Raw genomic sequence first — 22,440 nt, 5'->3', positions numbered from 1 at the left:
AGAGAGATTCGTAAGCCTGCTCGCTTTGACGATATGGTGGCCTATGCACTTCCAATTGCAGATGATGATGTTCCTTCCACTTACACAGAAGCAATAAGTAACTCTGATGGTGTAAAGTGGAAGCAAGCTATGAATGAAGAAATGCAGTCTCTTCATAAAAATAGGACTTGGGAGTTGGTGAGACTGCCCAAGGGAAAGAAGGCAATTGGATGCAAATGGGTATATGCAAAGAAGGAAGGATTTCCTGGTAAAAATGAAATTCGATACAAGGCTAGATTGGTAGCAAAGGGTTACGCTCAGAAAGAAGGAATAGACTACAATGAAGTGTTTTCTCCAGTTGTGAAGCATTCGTCTATTCGGATTTTGCTAGCCTTGGTTGCGCAATACGATCTTGAACTAGTTCAGCTTGATGTGAAGACAGCATTTTTACACGGTGATTTGGAAGAGGAAATCTATATGACTCAGCCTGATGGATTCAATGTTGCTGATAAAGAAAATTGGGTTTGCAAACTGACAAAGTCGCTTTATGGATTGAAACAATCTCCGAGACAGTGGTACAAGCGATTTGATCAGTTCATGAAAGGGCAAAGGTACACAAGAAGTAAATTTGATCATTGCGTATATTTTCAGAAGCTACAAGAAGGAACTTTCATATACTTGCTCTTATATGTTGATGATATGCTGATAGCATCTAAGAGCAAAGTTGAGATTGAGAGATTGAAGACTCAACTCAATCTCGAGTTTGAGATGAAAGATCTAGGTGAAGCTAAGAAGATTCTTGGCATGGAAATATGTAGAGATAGAGCTCATGGCAGAGTTAGCTTGTCTCAGAAGCAGTATTTGAAGAAAGTACTACAGCAGTTTGGCATGAACGAGCAGACCAAACCTGTAAGTACCCCGTTGGCTTCTCATTTCAAGCTTTCTGCACAACTATCTCCTTCGACGAATACGGAACGAGAATACATGTTGCAAGTTCCGTATTCTAATGCAGTGGGTAGCTTGATGTATGCAATGGTGTGTACAAGACCCGACATTTCACAGGCAGTTAGTATAGTGAGCAGGTATATGCATAATCCTGGAAAAGGACATTGGCAAGCTGTGAAATGGATTCTACGGTATATTCAGAAGACCGTGGATGTTGGATTACTGTTCAAGAGGATAATACACTTGGTAAAGGTGTTATTGGGTACGTTGATTCTGACTATGCCGGTGATTTGGACAAGCGAAGATCAACCACCGGTTATGTGTTTACACTTGCTGGAGGACCAATAAGTTGGAAGTCTACACTACAGTCTACAGTTGCATTGTCAACCACAGAAGCCGAGTACATGGCTGTAACAGAGGCTGTAAAGGAGGCTATTTGGTTACAAGGTATGGCTAAAACCTTGGGGTTGGTTCAGGAGCATATTAACGTGTATTGTGATAGTCAAAGTGCTATTCATTTAGCAAAGAATCAAGTCTATCATGCACGTACAAAACATATCGATGTACGATTCCATTTTGTGCGGGAAATTATTGAAGAGGGGAAAATTTGTCTTCAGAAGATCAAGACTGCAAATAATCCCGCAGATATGATGACCAAGGTGGTAACAGCAACCAAGTTCGAACATTGTTTGAACTTGATTAATATCCTGCAAGTTTAACAGTTGAAGAAGGCACTATCAAGTATTGTTGTCAAAGGCAGAAAGAATTGTGTGAAGATAAGATTATCCTAATCAAATCTTCAAGGTGGAGATTATTGGAACCCACCCATTGTTTGAAAAGTCAAAAAGGGTGGGCACCGAAAGTAGAAAGTAAAATTGGTTGGCAAGTTGGGTTAAAAGTTGGCATGGGATAATTGCAATTTTGGTCCCTAATTGTATAGGGACATTGCAAGTTGATCCTTGAACCTCAACTATAAATAGGCCTAACCATTTCTTACTTTCTTCATCCCACACTTGCCATTCTCTACTTAAGGCAATTGTTCTCTCTCCCTATTTGTAAACTTTCACTTGTATTTTTGGAGTGAAATATATTTGGTAGTGCCCGAGGACGTAGGCAAAATTTGCTGAACCTCGTTAAAATTCTAGTGTTCTTTATTTTTGTTCTGCATATTTTGCAAGTGTCATTGTAGTGATTTATTGTGCTATTAAATTACGATAGAGGGATATTCTGGCTAGGAAAGATCTGGTATGTAAGCGATCCTCGTGATCCACCTCTCTTTCCTGGGAATTGAACTTAGTGTGATTTTTCAGTACAATAATTTTACTCTTTCACACGCTTCCGCGCAACATTACTAGTATAAAAATTACAATTTAATTTCTTCCTTAAAAAAATTTCCTTGCTTGGCGAATCACCCTATATCATTATCTTCATGCACTCCCCATTATTATCATCACGACACTAAACATAAATGAAAACCTACCTACCTTTGAAATTGATATTCGCTCCTTCCATTTTCAACCAAGCCACGTGTTTCCCTTCCATTGACCTATCCCTCACTAAAGTTGTTGTCATCGGCAAGTTCTTTATTTTTCTTCAACACAAAATTGAATTTCAACATTCACAATAAATCATTCTTTTATTAACAAATTTTAAATTGAAGTTTTTTACAATTAATTAAAATTTATAATATTTAATTACTTATATTTATTTTTACAGATTATTAGTCTATTATTAATTCACAATATTATATATATACTTTTTTTGGTATCTTCCATATTCGTTTTTACATGATTTTTTAATATTTTCTTTAAATTTCGAACATACTTTCTTTCTTTGTAAATATATTATACTTTACTACTACACTTGATCGTTATATTATATTATACTATACTAAATATTTAACTCTCGATTAAATTAATATAACAAGTCATTCGAGTTTCAATGACTAAAATATTATTATTTTATAAAATAAATTATATTATTTTAAAAATATATTTTTATATATTTTATATAAAAATAAAAATAAGCGCATTATAAAATTTGAACTTAAGATACAATTAAAATTTTATCTTATTATTTTACTCAAAACAACATTTACTTTTATAAATATATTTGTTATATAGTTTTGTTTTTAATTTATATTGAAATCTAAAATTAATAAGAAAGGTGAAAGGAAATAGGTAATTTTCTTGAAAAGTTCTTTTTTTTTTAATTTGAAAACGATAAGAGAAAAAAACATGTTTATATAATCATATACGCTTTATTTTGAGATTTTGAATTTTCTTATTGTTTGAAAAAGTTGGTTAAAAATTATAAATTTAAAATATACACTTGTTTAAAAATAATATATAATAAATAATGAAAGGTATAGTTTTGAAATTAATTAATTATAATAATATATTAAATATGTATTACATTAAAATAAAAATTAAATTAAATTATGAGTAAAACGACATTTAAACACATAAATACGTACTAAATGAACTACAATGATTTATCATAATTTTGTCATCAATTGTGAGCTAGTATCGAGTTGACTTGTGATACCAACTCAGTTAACAACATTATTAATATATATAACTGAGGATGATAATAAATTATACGTATTAAAATAAAATGTATCAAAATGAAACTTTAGTTGAATGATAAATTTAAAGGTTTGTTAATTCAATTAATGCGAGTTCAAATATCAATATATGCATTATTTTTAAAGATATGTGACATTTTTTTAAAATATGCTTGTGGAATTAAAGAAAGTAACTATACATTTTAATATTTTACAACATACCTATATGACATTGGTCAAAAACAACCTTATTGACGGTGTTCGAAAACTCTGCTAACAATGTATCAAATATTTTTATAAATATATTATTAATGTGTAAATTTATATTTTGTAAACCAATCCAGCACATATTTATAAAAGAAATCTATTTATTTGTATTTATTTTTAAAGATATTTTTTTTATGTAAAAGCACATCTTCAAACATATTTAAGGAGCCAACTAACAGTGGAAAGAAAGAGGAGGAGGAAAGATAGAAATCCTGCTCACGAGCCTGAGTTGAAGTTGAAGAAATGGCGTCCAAGTTGTGTGACTCCTGCAAATTAGGCACCTCTGATCTCTTTTGCCGCCCTCACTCAGCGTTCCTTTGCTGTAACTGTGATTCCACTACCCACGCCGCCAACCACCTCGCCTCGCCTAACCCTCGTTTTTGCCTCTGTCAAGTCTGCGAGCAAGCGCCGGCTCGCGTCACCTGCAAGGCCGACGCCGCTGCTCTCTGCGTCGCCTGTGACCAACACATCCACTCAGCAAACCCTCTCGCCCGCCAGCATGTGCGCCTTCCTATTATCCCCTTCTATGACTCCGAAAATTCAGTCCCTGCAGTCAAGTCCAACTGTGCCGTCAACAACTTCCTAGGCGAGCCGTACTTCTCGGCCGTCGATGGAGACACTTACGTCAACCAGGAGGAAACGGAGGCGGCTTCGTGGCTGCTTCCCAATCCTAACCATAAGGCTGTGGAGAGTCCTGTCCTGTACACGGGGCAGTTTTTATTCTCGGAGATTGACCTGTATTTGGATCTGGATCACGTGCCTTTGAATCTAAAAATCGGAACCCCGGAGCAGACCTGCTCTGGAACTGACGCAATGGTCCCTACCCAAAGCAAGAGCGTCGAAGATCCATCGGTTAACCATCGCTGCGTCAACTCGGACTTCACCCGATCCAAACCCTTCGCTAGTTATGGCTACAACCCTCACTGTCATAGCTTCACTGTAAGCAAAGCATGCAGCTTTGTAAAAATTTACTATTACAATGATTATGGTCATGAAATAGAAGTTTGAAAAATTGGGTTTGATATGCAGGAATCATCATCATTGGAGGTTGGAGGGGTCCCAGATGGAAGTGCGATGATGAGGGAGATATCAAAGCAGCAAGGGAGAAGAACGGAGTCAATGCGTGAACTTGCATCAGCTGAAAGAGAAGCGAGGGTTCTGAGGTACAAAGAGAAGAGAAAGAAGAGGAAATTTGAGAAGACAATCCGTTACGCCTCGAGAAAATCTTACGCTGAAATGCGGCCTAGGATTAAAGGTAGGTTCGCCAAGCGCACTGACTTTGAACCCGATCGCACTAACATTTATGGATTCTAATTACATTAAACTCTCCACTCCGTTCTTTTAAATGCTTTGCAAACTTTCCCTCTTTCTATGTTCTATTCCGAGGGTTTTTTGGGGGCAGGACTTGGAGCTGCTTCATAAAAAAAGAAAAAAAAGAAATGTGGCTGTATATAAGAAGGTGATGATGGTTTTGAACATCTATCATATCTATTCTTTTTAACTCAATATCTAGAACTATTCATAGTTCTTCTCAAACCCATAAATAGGAAGTTAATACATTTCAGTATATTCGAACTCCATTCTCCTGCATTAACAATAATATCATTACCAATCGAGTTAAAATTCAATCCACAAATTTCTATGTAGAATTCTCTTTGAAAACATAATATAATATATTTATTAGCAATAACCTATTAAATAATCTTAAAATATATAGCTTTTAAGTATCAATAAAATAATGTTATATAATTAACTTTTAAAGATATATAAATATATTATTGCACATTTATTCATATATGATATCTATTTCTAATTTAATTTAACTTTTTTTGAGTTACTTAAAATTAATTATTTTTTAAATAAAATATAGGCAAACGATTGAACTTTGAAAATATTGAAACCAATGATTAAAAATAAAATTGGAAAAAATTAGAAAATTGAATGAAAAACATGAGGAATTAATAACTAAAATTTAAAAAAAATGAAAAAAAACCCTTTAGCAAAAAATTGAATAATTATTACCATCACGGATGGTGTTACCAAACTTTGGTAGTTGATTAAAATTGGAAACAATACCGTGGATATTTTAGTTAAGATGGTTCGTGATAGAAAATTTGATGTGTGCATTTTGAATAATTTAATGGGACGTTAGTTTAATTACTTTTGTTTAATCTTATTTGTATAAAAAAGAAAAGAAAAAATTGAAATAGAAAATTACAAATGAAAAAGTAAAAATTGGCTGCCTATCAATTAAAAGAATTTAAAAACTTGATAACACGAGAGTAAAACACGATTAAATTTTAAAAAAATCTAAAAATGAATAATACATTATAAAACAAGAAAACAAGTTCGTTTGTTTTATAAAATTTTTATTTTTTAAAAATATTTAATTAAAACTACTAAATTAAGTTAAGAAAATGTAATATTTGTATTTTCTAAAAAAAAACTGAGATACTATTTTATTAATACTTAAAATTTATATAATTTAAAATAATTTTAATATAAATTATTCCCTATTTTACTGCTATACCTAACATGATTAAACTCCACATTGAATATGGTCAACAATTTAAGAAGTTGAAGGATTTTATTACGTAACTTGTAACTTGTGGTCCCGGTTTCGACTTTGAGTTTTCCTTAGGCAGTGGTCAATACTCGCATCCGCATGCCAAAGTCTCTTAACTTATTGGTCAATATCTATCGATGTGTCATATCGTACATACCCAGTCCCGTTATGATATGTACGTACGTCATGCGTCACCCATTACGAGCTGGGCTGAGCCCTCTGCCACCTACAAACAGAATCCTCTCTTAGGAATATCCACAATCACCTTCTGGCCCATTTTTAGATTGAGCAAACCCAATTTGCTTCTTCTTTTTCATAACGATCATGCTTTAACTGCGAACATGCTTTAACTTTTCAACTTCACCGTCCCAATAGTAAACCACAACTGTATTAACTTTATGGGATTTATCAGGGATAAAGTACAGTTCACTGAAGAATTAGATCATGCATTTCTTAATCATGAAGATAAGAGTCATGGCTAGTCGTTTACTTTTTTGGATAGCACTCACGGGGAGAGAATGAGTCACTGTTACCGGCAATAGATATCCTGATTTCAACAAAAAGTATTTCTCATGGAGCAACTTTTTAATAAATTATGATAAATTTAATTGTCAACATTTACATTTTGTATTGATTTGGTCATTATTCTTTTTTTTTTTGGTACAAGAATAAATTAGGCCATGCCTACAAAATAGCAGACATAATCCATTATTGTTTGACAGATATCCTCTCCAACAGACATCTTACGAAATGAGATGGGTCATTAAGAATAATCAAGCAATCTAATCTGTCCCCATTCACCTTAGCTAACTGATCAACAACTTTATTATCATTCCTTTAAATGTACTGAAACTTAATTTGTTAATTCTTAAAACACCGATAATGTATCAATCTAATTTCATCAAAATTACTTATTGTTGTTAGACTGTTCCACAAAACATCAACTAATAAAGTGTGATCACTTTTCAATTCTACTTGTCTAAATCCTCAGTCCCAAGCTAGTTTCAAATCTTATAGGACTGCTCGAGCTTCGACGTTAAAAGCTATCAGACATACCTGTTGTCATTCTAAAGCCCATCAGCCAGCCTCCACTTGGTCCTCTCATCACTCCACCTATTGTTGCAACTGTTCAATTACTCCTTTTATTTTCAATGATATTGTCCAAGCTGTCGTCGAGGTGATGAGCTCACAACTATTCCTACTAGATTTATTGAAGATAAAATCGTTCTTACTTTTCCAAATGAACTAAATAAAGATAAAATCGTTTTTCTTCAATAAAAATATTAATTAAAATATTAATTTTTTTAACATAACACAATTTAACAAAAAATTTAAATATATAAAAATTTCATAAAAATTTAAAGTACACATAAATTATTATACATATTATTATATTTAAAAAATTATCAATTCAACTCTTGTTTTCAACAACCAAATTTAATTAAGAAAAAAATTAACATCAAATTGATCATAAATTAAAGGATTATTATATTATGAGGTGGTGCAAACTATATTAGCCAAGCTGTTAAAAGGAGTATATTTATTGATCAGTTTTGCATTATTTTCCTTTGTGAACCCACAAATAAAAAAGGCATATTTTCTAAAAAAATTATTCAAAAAGAATAAGAAAAAAGTGAAGACGGTAGGGTGAGAGGCATAATGATGCGACAGATAAATGCCAGTTATATTCGTTACCTTGGGTTCCAACTTCCGATTCCCATGATTCCTTCCTCTTTAATTTTCTTGGGTCGGCTCTGCTCTGGCATCGCATCATCATTGATGTCTTTTCTAATGTCGCTCTCTTATTATTTATTTATCATTTCATCTTCATTCTTAGTGAAATAATAGAAAAAAATAAATATTCATAGAAAATCAGATCAAATCAAAACCAATTTTATAAAATCCTCCCTACCATAGCTTTACCGCTAATAAAGTGGCTTCGCTCTTCTAACTCTACAGAGTGCAGCAACCCCACCAACCTTCTGTTTTTGTTTTTAGAAGAGCGGCAAATATCATGCGTGCGACTAACCAAAAACACCGACCCTCCGCCTCCGATTCCGCCACCAATTACTCCATATCTGCTTCAACGGAAACTTCTACGCCAATCCCCGATTGGATAGCTGAGTCAATCAACGGTGGGTCGTTGCGAAACGTCGATGTTGATAATGGAATCAACGGTTGGGCATCACCCCCCGGGGATCTATTCTCTCTCCGATCCGTTAACTACCTGACTAAAAAACAAAAATCCTCTGCTGGCGATTACCTTCTCTCTCCCGTCGGTATGGACTGGCTCAAGTCCACTTCCAAGCTCGACAACGTACTAGCTCTCCCCGATAACCGTGTTTCTCGGGCGTTAAAGAAAGCTCAATCCCAAGGCAAATCAACGAAAAGCTTCATTGTCGCCGTTAATCTCCAGATCCCTGGTAAAGATCATTACAGCGCTGTTTTCTATTTTGCTACTGAGGATCCCATCTCTCCCGGGTCGTTGCTTTACCGGTTCATCAATGGCGAAGATGCCTTCAGGAACCAACGGTTCAAGATCGTCAACCGGATCGTCAAAGGACCTTGGATCGTCAAAAAAGCGGTGGGCAACTACGCGGCGTGCTTGTTAGGTAAAGCTTTGACGTGTAATTACCATAGAGGTGCGAGTTACTTGGAAATTGACGTTGATATTGCAAGCTCGACAATTGCTAACGCGATTTTGCACCTCGCGTTGGGATACGCGACGAGCGTAACAATCGATATGGGATTTTTGGTAGAAGCGCAGACAGAGGATGAGTTGCCGGAGAAGTTGATCGGGGCGGTTAGGGTTTGTCAGATAGATATTGCATCAGCGACTGTTGTTGACTCATTTACGCCACCGATTCCAACAGCGGCGGCGCGAGGAATGGGGTGTTCAAAAGTTAATCACCATAAACTGAGTGATGATGATGATGATGATAAATGATTTGAGTTTGACGGTGGTTAATCTTAGAACTTGATTTTTTTTCCCTCCATTTACATTTAATCTGTTTTTTTTTTCATCATGTGAACCTGGAGCCGTTTTCCAAGAGCCTTAATGGGTGTATATAGTAAAAAAGGATAATATCAAAAAATTTCGCCGATTTGCATTTCATTTGTTATTATTGCTTTATGTGTTTAGATTATATATTTTGACAGTCGAGGAAGGGGATGAAGATGAAGGCTGCGATGGCGGTGGCAGGTCGGGTGACTGGGTGGGAACTTAAGGAATGGGTCCCTTCTTTTTTGTCACAGTCGGTTACGTTTTAGAATTTTGGTGGGAAACATTTGCCACTGAAGTTGGATTAGACTAGGACGGCGAAAGAGGCGGCGGTTCTCACTGCCAACTTGAACAACAATAATGTTTCATTTATTAGCGCTGCGTTAAAAGTAGGGGAGACTTCCAATTCCCAAAGAATTTGATACCATTTATAAAATGAAAAATATTCAAGAAAATATATTTGATTAAATATTTAAAAATTAAACAATAAAAAAGCTATTTTCACTTTTCTCATTAAAAATATTTTTAATAAATTTCAACTTTAAATGATTTTATCATGATTCAAATAAAAAAATATTTTTTAATAATTTTTAAATATTAAATTTTGTATTGCGGTTAGAATCATAAAAGCAATTTTTCTAAATTTTATTTGTCATGTTGTTTAAAAAAGAAAAACCACCAACCATATGTTTCCATGTTTACATTATTAAAAACAAATTTTTATTTTTATTTTTTAACATATTTTCTAATTTTAAAAAAAGAAAACTACTTTATCAAAATAAAAATAAATATATTTTCAAAAACTAAACCATAAATTTCTTTATTAACATTTGACTTTAATTACCAGATTCAAGTTATAAACTTACGTTCTCCCACACCAAAATGAATTTTAGTAGAATTGATATCAAAATTACTTATTTCAATGGGTCGACTTATCCTTTAAATTCAAAGGTCTACTCAAAATTTGAGAATTTAGATAAAAATATCAAATTTAAAGAATGAGTTTAAGTAAAAAAAATTGGTCTCATTTAAATTATAAGTTAAACTCAAACTTGAATATTTAAAACCTAAACTCAATCTGACCCGATTTTAAGTTTGTAATGTTTTATATTATATTATGTTATTTTATATATTATATTATATAATTTATAACACATAAAAATTAAATTTATAGTAATATATAACAATATAATGTAAAACATTAAAAAATTGAATATCACTATATATAAAACTATAATAAATAAAAAAATCTGAAATTATTAAATATTAAAATAAATAAAAATATATATTTTAAAATAAAAACCAATAATATTGGAAGACCTAAAATAGGTTTGGGCTAATCATTCATAAATATGGGTGAGCTTGAGCAAAATTTCAAGTCTATATTTCGAGCCGAGCTTAAGCAAGTATAAAGAGTATTAATATCATGATTAGACTCAATCCATTAACACCTCTACGTAAGATTAGGTACTTTCATCAATAAGTAATTGGAAAAAGTGAAAGTGGATTTTTTGTCCCAAATATTTGGACCAAGTTCAAATCTTGAAATAGATATCGTTCAGAGAACTTTACTTGAATACCACCTTGATCCAAATAAGATTAAGTTTAGATCCGGATGAGAACATTTGTATAAAAAGAATTAAGTAATTTCACACTGAAACTAAAATATGTAAAAGTTAAATTTAAACAGTCATCAATAAAATTATAAATAAAAAATAACATTTACATTAAATAATAATTTATATTACTATTCAAGTGATTATAATATTATATTTGGAATTTAATCTACTTTAGTTCATTCTTACACTTGAATTTAAAATTTGAGGTTAGTGATTAACAACGTTAAAAATTCTTCTCTATCCATACCAGTTCTTGGTACCTCTTTTTCAGGGGCCGACTATGCTCAAGCCACCAATGTTGTTGATATTTAGGATGATAACAGTGGTGATCACAATAAAGATGATGACAACAACGAACCTTCAAATACTAATAATGTTTAAGATAATGCTTGCCACGTTGACAATCCAGAGTCTGACCCCTCCATGGTTATGGAAGAAAATGATAGCGATGATAAAACTCCCTCAGAGAGAATTGATGTTGATGATGACCCCCCAGTGACTGTATCTAGCCAAACTTAGCCGAACGACCTTCAATCGCCTACTATTTTTGCCCCATCCCCAAACCCTTGCACTAACCCCATTCCAAATTTTGATCCTTTCGCTTCAGATGATGAAGTTGATGAGACCATCAGGAACCAATTCCCAGCTACAGCTATTAGAGCAAGAGAACATCTACAAGAATGGTGAGCTGACAGACAGTTTCAGCAAATTGATAGGCTCCTATCAGAGCTGTCGAAGTTTTACTTGCCTAGAGAAGTTTATTTGGGAACAACTACTTCCACCGATGCCTCCATTCAACAAAGAATCAACATTCCAAGATTCATAGGGCTCCCTACAACTGAAGTTACATTTACCAACGCGAGGCTGCCGCTTGAAGACACTGACAAATATGTTGAGTCTAGTAGAGCACGAGCTATGAGAGGAAGGAAAAGATCTTTTCCGGCCTTCAATTTCTCCTCAAATGTCTCAATAGACGCAGCTATACTTGAATACTCTAAACCTAGAAACTCTTTAAATTTGTAATCTATGTTGATGTAAATGTTGACTTAACTGTTGCTACTAATCCCATTGAACTTGAACCGAAGGATGTTCTCAGCCCAGAGAACTTTAGTCTGCATAGCTCTTCCCAACATTTTCCCAGTGGCAATAGCCCACACGAAGGTTAAGATTCTAATGCTTCCTGGGGGCGATCCGGTTCAAAACGCAAGCGCACTATGAGCCTAGATTCCTCAAAAAATAATGCAAATGTTCGCGCCTCCTCTCTTCAAGCTGTTTTGAACGATGCTGAAGCTAGATTTGATGCGATGACAATCAACAATTCGAGCTCTCATGTTGATCCGACAAGGAAGAGGGAGATTGGTAAAAGCTCCTCCGCTTCTAAAATTCCGCCATCTTTTAGAAGAAGACATTCCCCTCCAGCTTATACTATTGTTGTTCCTCTTGTCCCAACTACTACAGAACATTCTGGCCTCAATATCGTTAGCAATCCAATCACTACTGTTAGTGTATGCCCTGCAGCTACTGTTATACCATCGAATTTGCTATCTCCTAGTTCGATGCCTCCTCCAAGTCTTAACTCTTGTCAGTTTTGATATTGCTGCTTCTCTAATTCATGACATTGATGATAATATTGCTGCTTCGAATAGGTTGAGGCAGGTTGTCCCTGAACAGCCTCCTTCACAGCCATGATTGCATTTAGCTGGAATGTTACGGGACTGGGGAATCCCGTTGCTCCTCCAAAGACTTTGACATGAATGCTTTGAATTTAGGTTAAGTTGATATTATCTAACATATCTTTGGAATTTTAAATTTGCATAATGTGGTTATCAAATTTTGATATAGGCTTACGATTAAGAATTATATTACTTTCTATTAAAAATGATTATACATTGTGTTATTCTTAAGACACAAATGTCTTACACGTAAGATGAGGAGCTTCCAACCGCACTTCGCAAAGAATAAATGAGATCCAAACATTGGACCTTATAAGAAACATTCTAAGTTCAACTGACTAAACTTTTGCAAATTAAAGTGTAAAGGAGCGGATTCCTTTTTGTTCAGAAGGAATGAAATAATTTTGTCATGTTATGGTTTCCCTTGACTACTTTGGTTCATATCTGGATTGATGAAGTATTTGGCTTTAGTTGCATATATGTTTTCCTATGTCTAAACCTATAGAAAGTAAAATATAAATGTTTAGGTAAACTATCAAAATAGTCACTTTAGTTTATCTCAGGTTACATTTTAGTCACTTACATTTGAAATATTACGTTTTAGTCACTTATAGTCACTTAGCATTAATTTCCGTTAAAGTTAATCTGATCTGACACGTTAAATCATCATTTCAAACAATAATTTTAGGTTAAATAATAAATTGATCCGTATATTTTTTTCATTTTGAGCAATTTAATTTTTTTCTTTTATGTTAAAAGAGATGAAGAAGGGAAGAAAATATAGGAAGAAGTAGCGAATGGAAAATAAAGAAAAAAAGGAAAGTTCAAAAAACATAAAAAAAATTTAATTGCTCAAAACGAAAAAAAATATGAGGACCAATTCATTATTTAACCTAAAATTTTCGTTTGAAATGATGATTAAACGTGCCACGTTAGCTTACCATTACATCGTTAATGACAATTAACAGCTCAATGACTAAAATATTACAACATGTTAACGTAAGTGACTAAAATGTAACATTACTAGCATAAGTGACTAAAATGTAACTTGAGGGAAACAAAAGTCACTATTTCAGTAGTTTACCCTAAAAGTTTACAAATTACTCTTAAAAAATAAACAACAATAATTTTTGAAAAATAAATTTAACTAGAAAGGGTTACTTTATGTGTTTTGTTATTTAATTTCAAAATTTTAATTTTATTTACAATTCACATTTAAGTTAATTTCATATTCATATTCAATCATACTATTTAATATATTAAACTAAAGAAAATTTTGGTTGATCATTTCAGTGAACTAAACATTAAGCGTATCCTTCAGAAATTACCTGCACTCAGCAGCTTTGCATCACAAACATCAAAATCAGATATTAAAGCATCTAAACCAGTATCGGTATCTAACCATGTTATTTCCTCCATCAATTCCCCTAACATTTGATATATCTCTTTACAAAGAGGATGTGACTGATCTTCAGCATTGAAAGCATGGACCTGATTCTTAATCTCTATCCAACTCCAACCAGGAACCTTTTTAACTCCCCTCTCTCGCATCAACCTTGTTAAATTAGCTTTTTCATCCCATCTCCTTAGGTGTCCATACAGGTGAGAGAGTAGAACATAGGTGCAATGCTCTTCAGGCTCTAATTCTAGCAGATGGCTTGCTACCTGGGTAGCTAATTCTATGTCACCACACACTCTACAGGCACCCAACAATGTCTTCCACACCATTGCATCAGGCTTAAATGGCATTGATTCAATTAAGGTTCTTGCCTCACCTAATCCCCTAGCTCGCCCCAATAGATCAACTGCACAAGCATAGTGCTCCATACGTGGTGGGATTCCATAATCAGATTCCATAGATTTCAGAAAATTTAAGCCTTCTTCCACAAGACCAATATGACTACATGCAGTAAGAACTGCAACAAACGTTATATGATCAAGCCTCACCTTTCTATCTCTCATCAGGAAGAATAGGTCAAGGGCAATACTGCCCTGCCCATTTTGTGCATAGCCGAAAATTAATGAATTCCAAGCAATTGAACTGTCATTGGGAGTCTCTTCAAAGGATTTTCGAGCATCTTCGATTATCCCACACTTTGAGTACAAGAAAATCAATGCACTTGCCACAAAATCATTAGTCTCGAAGCCCGACTTAATTGCCAAGACATGAACCTGCCGACCTAAATGAAGTGTTGCTAAATCAGCGCAAGATCTAAGGACAGCAGAAAAGGCATAATGGTCAATCTCTACCATCAAAGATCTCATTTGACCAAAACGTTTCAAGGCATCTTCATTCAATCCAATCTGGGAAAACCCAGTCAAAATGGAGTTCCAAGAGACACGATCCTTCAATTCCATGGACTCGAATAATTTTAAAGCTTCTCCCATGGAAGTATTATTCGACTTAAGGTACATTGCTATTAGTGCATTGGAAATAGGCACCAAGTACTCCAATCCCCTTTTAATAACTTCGGCATGCAAGGATTGTCCATGACTTTTGTGTGCTTTTTCAAAACAAGCACTAAGGATACTAGTGTAAGTATATATATCTGGTTCGAACCCCAACCTTTGCATATCCAGAAAAAGTTGAAAGCCCAGTTCTTCTTCCTCATGAACCAAGTAAGCAGCTAGCATGGAATTCCAGGTTACTAAATCACGCATGCCAACTGCACCATCAAACACTTTTCTAGCATCTCTGATTGAACCGCACTCTGAATATGATGTTATCATCGCATTGCATACAGTATTATCAAATGCAAGCCCATGTTTTACAATCTTGCCATGAACTTGAATTGTCAGCTTATAAAACTCAATATCATCGAGCAATGTAAGAAGCGGAGCAAATGTGCCATCCTCAGCCCTCACTCCCTCCGTCTCCATACAATGTAAAAGCCAAAATGCAGTGCTACGATCACCCACTTTTGAAAACCCAGCAATCAAAGCGTTCCATGAGACGGAATTAGGTTCGGGTAAGTATTCAAAAACCGTATAAGCATCTTCAACTTTCTCACACTTGGCATACATATCCAAAAGAGCACTCCCTGCATATACATTTTCCTCATAACCCATCTTAATAACCATAGAATGTAGCTGTTGGCCAACTTCAAGTCTATAAGCGGAAGCCACGCCCTTAAGCAAACTCCCAAAGGAATAGCCATCAAAATCAAAACCACATCTTCTCATGTTTTTTAGAATTTTGCATGCTGTCTCCAAATTCCCACAATTTACAAACCCAGCAATCATCGTGTTCCAAGAAACTGTGTCTCTGTGCGGAATTTCGTCGAACAGCTTGCGAGCGATATGCAACTCTTTGCATCTCGTATAGGCGTTTAGGATTTTGTTGGCAGTGTAAACATTGGCAAGAGTCCCCAACTTGAGAGCATGACAATGGGTCGTCAAAACCTTGTAAAACGCGTAAGTAGAGCTCTGGATGAGTGAGTTCAAGGGCCGCCTCATACATGGGTAACTATTTTCTTCTACCTGTAACCTGTTCCTCAAGCAGTTAATATCCAAAGGGATGAAAAAATAAGGATGAAGAGATAAAAGATCTTAATTCATATAATCGTTTGTTGCCGTCAAGATTTCTGGCCATAATCGACATTTTTACTTCGAGTTTTGACAAAAGAAAAATGCACAAACTCATTTACCTTTACGCATTGCGCTAGCCAATAATTACGGTATGAATTAATCCTGCTATATATACGCTCTTCACTATCTTCTTGATGTTATTTTAACAAAATTGATATGGTAATTTACATGGTAACTCATTCAATTTATCATCAACTTTCATTTAGGTCACAAATTTTTAATTTCATCAAATTAAACCATTAAATTTTAGGTTGGGATAAATATCAATTTTATACATGAACTTTGTTCTAATGTGTAATTTAATATATGAATTTTGATTTGATTCAATTATATACACGAAACTTTGATTTTGATTCATTTGGACACATTTAAAGAAATGGATACAAACATTTATTTTCATATCGGATTAATATAATTATTTGTGTATGCAATATATTAATGTAAGATGGTGCCTGTTAATGATTTGTGAAAATTGAATCAAATGAAAATTTCATGTGTAAAATCATCAAAAATCAAAGCTTATGACATTACACATTGAACTAAAAGTCTTGTATAGTTTTGATATTTATCTCTTTTTAATTTCATCAAATTAAATCATTTAATTTGTCAACAATATTAGAGAGCAATAGTTAAAGTCTCTTGTTGACACCTTTATAACCGAGCAATGATTAAAGCCCTCTCTTGACACCCCTAATAATGATGAGTTAAACCCTATTGATATAATTTTCCTCTCCAAATGTATAATTTGACTTTGTAAAAGAATATTTTTTTTAAAAAAATCTCTAATATAGATACAAAGCTTTTAATAAATTGAAGATAAAATTATATGTAATATTTTATCATAATAGTTATTAAAAATAAAATAATTAATAATATGTTAAAATTAAATTCATTAATTTTTTTTCATTTTTATAAAAAAACAAATTAAATTATTTTAAATAATTTTTCAACTTTTCTTGTTCTCAAATTTTTTTTAGGGAAAATTACACTAAAAGTCATCTTAAAATATTGACGTTTCTATTTTGATCACTCTAAATTTATCTTTTTATCAATTTAATCACTACCGTTAGAAAAATTGTTCATAATAACCATTCGGCCGTAAAACCCTTAACGAATTACTAATGGTATCATCAAAAATCATGGTTCTTGATGCTAAAAAAATCCCAGAATGTAGCAATTGTGCTCAATTCTCTAGCTCTCTCTCGTAGAGATCTCTTTGATGCCCTCAATGAAGGCCAATGTTTTGTGGCAGAAATTCTTGAAAAGCTCATGAGAATTGCCACCACTAAAGAAGAACAGTCCCAAATCCTTAATTTTGATGGTGATCCAACACTTGCTGATGCTGAATTTTTTTGTTCCTCATTTTAAAAGCTCTTCCATCAACCTTCATACGTGAGCTTCTATAGCTTGATGGGCATACAGGGCCTAAAAAAAACTATGTTAATTTCTTTTAACTGATGCTGCATTATGCCTCATAAAACTATACGGCTGATAATATATTTTGAGTAGGTATTATAGTGGAATGAATTCGTGATTAAATAAATTTTAATAAGCGAAAAGATAAAACTTCATTATAAATCATTTGAGCCCTAATTATATATGTTCAATCGATCCTTCCGTTAACTCATTGAAACTAAAAATGAATTACATGTAGAATTAAATAAACAAAAATGAATTGAAATAACGAAGTTAGAGAAATGAGTTTTCTCACTCAATATAAAAATGACTTATAGAATTAATTTAAGGTTTTCAAATTATTATTTAATTAATTATAATTAAATAATTAAAGTTCTAAAACGGAATTAATTAAAGTTCTGAAATGGAATTAGCTTTTATCATTATGAATCCATTGAATATGAAAATTAAATATGTTAAGAGTTCTTTTACGATAAGTATAAAGTTGTCATGACATTAACGAAATTAAAAATGAGTTGAGAAAATTAATTAATTAAAAAATTAATTTAATTAATAAAATAAATAAAATTTATTTTGGAAATAAAAAATAAATATTGGATTAGATTAAATTATAAAGCAATGGATCAAAAGTTTATGAAATACATATAATTGAACTTAATACATGAGAGGTCCAATCTGCCTCACATAAACATTATATTTATCCACCCAGGATTTTTCTATCTCTCTCTATACATAAATGACATTGGTATAGCTATAAACACATAAGTTTTACATACAAGTTTTATATATTATTATTCTGCCATAAAATTGTGAGAATTTATTTTTAAGAATAAATTTATTTTTTGGAAATTATAATTTTTACTAATTTCTATTAAGATTATTATTTTCTTATTGAAAGTAATTAAATTATTTTTTATTTTATGTTGGTTCGTGTTGTTTGAGTCAATATTCAACGCAAATCGAGATATAATGATAACAAAAAAAAATTATTTAATTAAAAGTCGAGAATAATATAATAAATATTTTAAATATTTATTACTCTAAATATCACAAACTAAACTATTTTTTAAACTTTTACTATAATTAAAAACTGTTTTTTTAACCAAAACATCCCCCGAAAGAATCATTAGTAAACTTAAAACACAAAAAAATTGAAACTTTAAAAACAACAAAGCACTTTCTATTTGATGTTTACTGATAAGAAAGAAAGCGAATGGCAACGTAAGGAAGACGATGATCAGCATCAGTACATAAAAAGCCTTATCTTGAAAATGGTGAAGGCGAAGTTTGGGAGGCTCTTTACGCGTAAGGGGAAGTAGGTAAAGAGATTGAAATTCCCAAAGGTTAGCAGAGTGTGCGACTGGAAATATAAGGAGGAGTTGGGAGGTGAAGCAAGGGTTGGGTGGTGGAAGAAGAAAAGTAAAAAAAAAAAACAATTCATTAAAGTTTAATGGTTGCGTTTCAACAATTTTTTTAACGGCAGTGATTAAATTGTTAAAGCTACAAAAATAGGAATAATATTATTATAAAGTGATTTGTGGTATAATTTACCTAAAATTTTTGTTAATTTATGAATTTAATTTTTTTTTAAATAATTTATTGTTAACCATTAGAATAAAATATTTAAAAGTTTTTTTATATAATTTTGTTTTAAATCATCAAAATTTGCCAACTTTTGAATCCTAATTGATATCCAATCTAGATTTCAAGTCTTGCCAAACAAAATGCCTGTGAAAATTTTTAATTAAAAAATTAAAATTAGTGACAAAATCCGAAAAATTCAATCAAAATTCTAGCCATATTTTTAAGAACAGCAAATTTTAACATTCATTTATATAATGATAGCAAAATTGCAGCTTAATCCTTATTAATTTCATCATCCAACTAGGTCCATTAGATTTCTCCAAAAATATACAAGCTAGAGGACAACATCACAGACAAAATTTACCTGTATATATCAGATGTAATATAGGCATTATTACAAGCTCAAGAGCCTTTATTTGGACAACTAAGTCTGCACTATTAATATCTAAGTCTGCACTACTAATATCATATGTAACATGTATGTCTATATATATAGGATACATCTGCACCTAATTAGCAAATGAACAAGACTGTCGGATTTCCCCTTCATCATCTGTTTTCACTCCAATGGTAGTGAGCTTCAAGAATGAGTCCCTCCAACTCCGGAAAAAGGTTTCTTGGTCATTTGCAAATGCTTCTACTCTTGCACTGGTTCTTTCATCCTCTACAAGAACCGAGTCTGATTGAAATAACCCCTTGTGACCCAATAGATTGATGTAATACTGATTATCAAACGCAAAGGATGTCTCGGGATCATTGTTGACTGTTTTAGACGCGCTTGAACCCGATGGACACTTTTTCATGAGCTCTTTTGCATAGGCCTTGTCTAAGGATGTGTCAATCAAGGTGAGATTTCCCTTGGAGTCCATTTGAAATCGATCACTGAATGCATTACAATGAGCTACTCCTATAGTATGAGCACCTGTAAAAGCAAGCCATTAAAGCAACTTTTGGTTTAGTGTGCTAATGACAATCAAAAGGGGTCTTGAATGAAATACCTGATAGAGTAACAAGGTCATCTAAAGACAAGCCTTTAGAATTGAAGAGCCTTATCATTTCAATCATGGTAAAACTTGTATCTACAATATTGGATCTAACATTTGCAGCATTGGATATTCTCCCATCTCTCCTTCCTGTTGGCATCTCGAATGCAGGTCCACCTGCCTGTTCGAAAACCACAACTATATTTAGTCCCTCAACTGAAGATTGCATTTGCAAGCAGATATGGCAGAGGAAAATGAAGATGAGGATTAGAGATTTTACTGTAACAACTGCATCTCTAGCAGCCAAGGCAACAATATCAGCACAAGAAACGGTCTCTGGACAGAAGATTTCGAGCACACTTTTAGCCGAATCGATAACCGAAAATCCTCCAAGAGAGGTATTTGCTGGATCACTTCTCTCAGTTCCATTTCCTTGTAACAGTACTGATGCATCACAACCCTGAACATGACAGGCAAACTAATACAATCATAATCACGACTTTGGCAAGGATAGTCAAATATTTTCCAAGAAGATATAATGCAAGATGCAACTTTCATGGTGATAAGAGGCATTTAACCCAATATTGGAACTGACCTCCACGAAACAGTCGTGGAACAAGAGGCGCAGTAGTTTCCCGGGAATGGTCGGATCAGAAGAGGAAGCTGATCTGACCATGTTGCTGACAATGAGCTCAGCAGTAGGACATGAACTTGCATAGAAGTTGAACGAGAGGCTAGCATGCAAAGGCGAGGCAGCAAAAGAAAACAAAACAAGAATGAGAAGAGTGCAACGATTTGGTGTTGGGCAAGAGACAGTAATCTTCATCTCCATTGAGGCCCTGATTGTCTAGCATAAACTGTATAACTAGTTCTACTCTGGCCTTTTCTCTATAGTTAACGCTGATCTACATTTACTGATACATTTGTTGTAAGAGGTGATCAATAGTCAACTAGCCAAAGGTTGCCATGCCCCATGAATTTACTTTATTTAAACCTGCATTTATGACCTTAGGCTGATGTCAGAGTGGTAGATGAGTTAAAACTCGTGCATTTAGTTACATTTGGCCAAGCAAACATTTAAAGATCACTTCCAACTTCACCCCATAGTCTCAAAAATAAAGCATGGCTCAGTTCCTGCCCGCCGTTTGCCTGCAAGATAAGAATTTAAAAGATTAGATACTACTAATGGATTATCCGACATAACAGACCGGGATTTATGCACATTTAAGATCACTTCCAACTTCACCCCATAGTCTTAAATCGCAACCATAATGTTTTTTTTTTTTTCTGTTGATTTATTAACTAAACTGAAGTAACGCAATCATCACCATCAACGACCAAGAAGCAAACTCGAGCAAGCAGTGAGAAACACGTCATAAATATCTTGACATCAAAAAGCTTGTGACATTTCCAGTTCATTTAACCTAGGAAAGTTCTGCAATTAGTCAAACACCAAAGATAAGTTGAGAGTAAGTAGATAGATTACCAGTCTAAAGAACTGAAGGAAACAAATTACACATGGAAAGTAGGGGCCAAATTCTCATAACATACGACGCCAATATATGTGCTAAAGTGAATTGAATTGAGAGGCTGCAAATTCAAGGGACTAGCTTCAATTTTTTTATTCAACCTTCAAGGACACCCATCTCCTTTGCTGAGAGGCCATCGAGATTTGGGTAGACATCTTCTTCGTTTATGCTCATCTTTGCAAGAGCTCTGGTGGCATCTTCAAGGATTCCTCCGTGCTAAAATATTGAATTTACGAAGATTTGAATCCCCAAATCTGTAATAACTAAAAGTTACCCGAATCCAGTGGTTTGGGAAAAGAAGTAACCATATATATCATCCCAATAATACGAAAAAATGTTACCTTGAACATAAATTGTGGATAGAAATCCACTAGCAAGTAAAAGGAAATTGTGACAATCCTACATTTCTTATCATGCTGTGCTACACTACAAGTGCATGATTGTTAAAAAGAAAAGCTATGGCTGGTTTATTCTCTATCTTATGAAGACATTAAGTAAAAATTTCCGAGTTCCACCAGACTTCATAAGTTACTTCTACTCAGCACCTCAAGGCATTGGTCAGAAAATCAAAGATGATTAATTATTGCAGAAGAATACCCCCCCCCCCAACCCGAATATTCAACCTCCTGAAATATCAATTTAAAGCTAGAGTCAGTAGAAGGATCTGAAGAAAGCATTGATAAGAACAACATTAGATAATGGCAGCCCAATATCTTAAGCAAGA

At 33.5% G+C, this 22,440-nt stretch overlaps 4 protein-coding genes across 4 annotated transcripts; 2 read left to right on the top strand and 2 right to left on the bottom strand.

The window, feature by feature from the left end:
- The first annotated feature begins 3,875 nt into the window (after window positions 1-3,875).
- Window positions 3,876-5,263, top strand: LOC107953720 (zinc finger protein CONSTANS-LIKE 4). Its single transcript, XM_016889109.2, has 2 exons — window positions 3,876-4,696; window positions 4,787-5,263. The coding sequence occupies exons 1-2, from the start codon at window positions 4,001-4,003 to the stop codon at window positions 5,069-5,071; spliced, it is 981 nt and encodes a 326-aa protein (XP_016744598.2). The 5' UTR covers window positions 3,876-4,000; the 3' UTR covers window positions 5,072-5,263.
- Window positions 5,264-7,898: 2,635 nt separating this feature from the next.
- LOC121232006 (protein ENHANCED DISEASE RESISTANCE 2-like) lies at window positions 7,899-9,418 on the top strand. The gene has a single exon (XM_041117259.1). The coding sequence runs from the start codon at window positions 8,338-8,340 to the stop codon at window positions 9,268-9,270; it is 933 nt and encodes a 310-aa protein (XP_040973193.1). The 5' UTR covers window positions 7,899-8,337; the 3' UTR covers window positions 9,271-9,418.
- Window positions 9,419-13,851: 4,433 nt separating this feature from the next.
- On the bottom strand, window positions 13,852-16,405 carry LOC121232005 (putative pentatricopeptide repeat-containing protein At3g25970). The gene is made up of 2 exons (XM_041117258.1): window positions 16,264-16,405; window positions 13,852-16,103 (listed from the first exon to the last, which is right to left on the bottom strand). The coding sequence occupies exon 2, from the start codon at window positions 16,070-16,072 to the stop codon at window positions 13,934-13,936; it is 2,139 nt and encodes a 712-aa protein (XP_040973192.1). The 5' UTR covers window positions 16,073-16,103; window positions 16,264-16,405; the 3' UTR covers window positions 13,852-13,933.
- Window positions 16,406-19,556: 3,151 nt separating this feature from the next.
- LOC107953723 (peroxidase 46) lies at window positions 19,557-21,153 on the bottom strand. Its single transcript, XM_016889112.2, has 4 exons — window positions 20,783-21,153; window positions 20,468-20,647; window positions 20,203-20,368; window positions 19,557-20,126 (listed from the first exon to the last, which is right to left on the bottom strand). Exons 1-4 carry the CDS (start codon window positions 21,017-21,019, stop codon window positions 19,714-19,716), a joined length of 996 nt encoding a protein of 331 aa, XP_016744601.2. The 5' UTR covers window positions 21,020-21,153; the 3' UTR covers window positions 19,557-19,713.
- Window positions 21,154-22,440: the final 1,287 nt, after the last annotated feature.

This window comes from Gossypium hirsutum, chromosome A07, assembly GCF_007990345.1.
Source record: "Gossypium hirsutum isolate 1008001.06 chromosome A07, Gossypium_hirsutum_v2.1, whole genome shotgun sequence".
Taxonomy (NCBI): Eukaryota; Viridiplantae; Streptophyta; class Magnoliopsida; order Malvales; family Malvaceae; genus Gossypium; species Gossypium hirsutum.
Note: the sequence above shows the minus strand (reverse complement) of the source record. Positions and strands in the feature narration are given on the sequence as shown.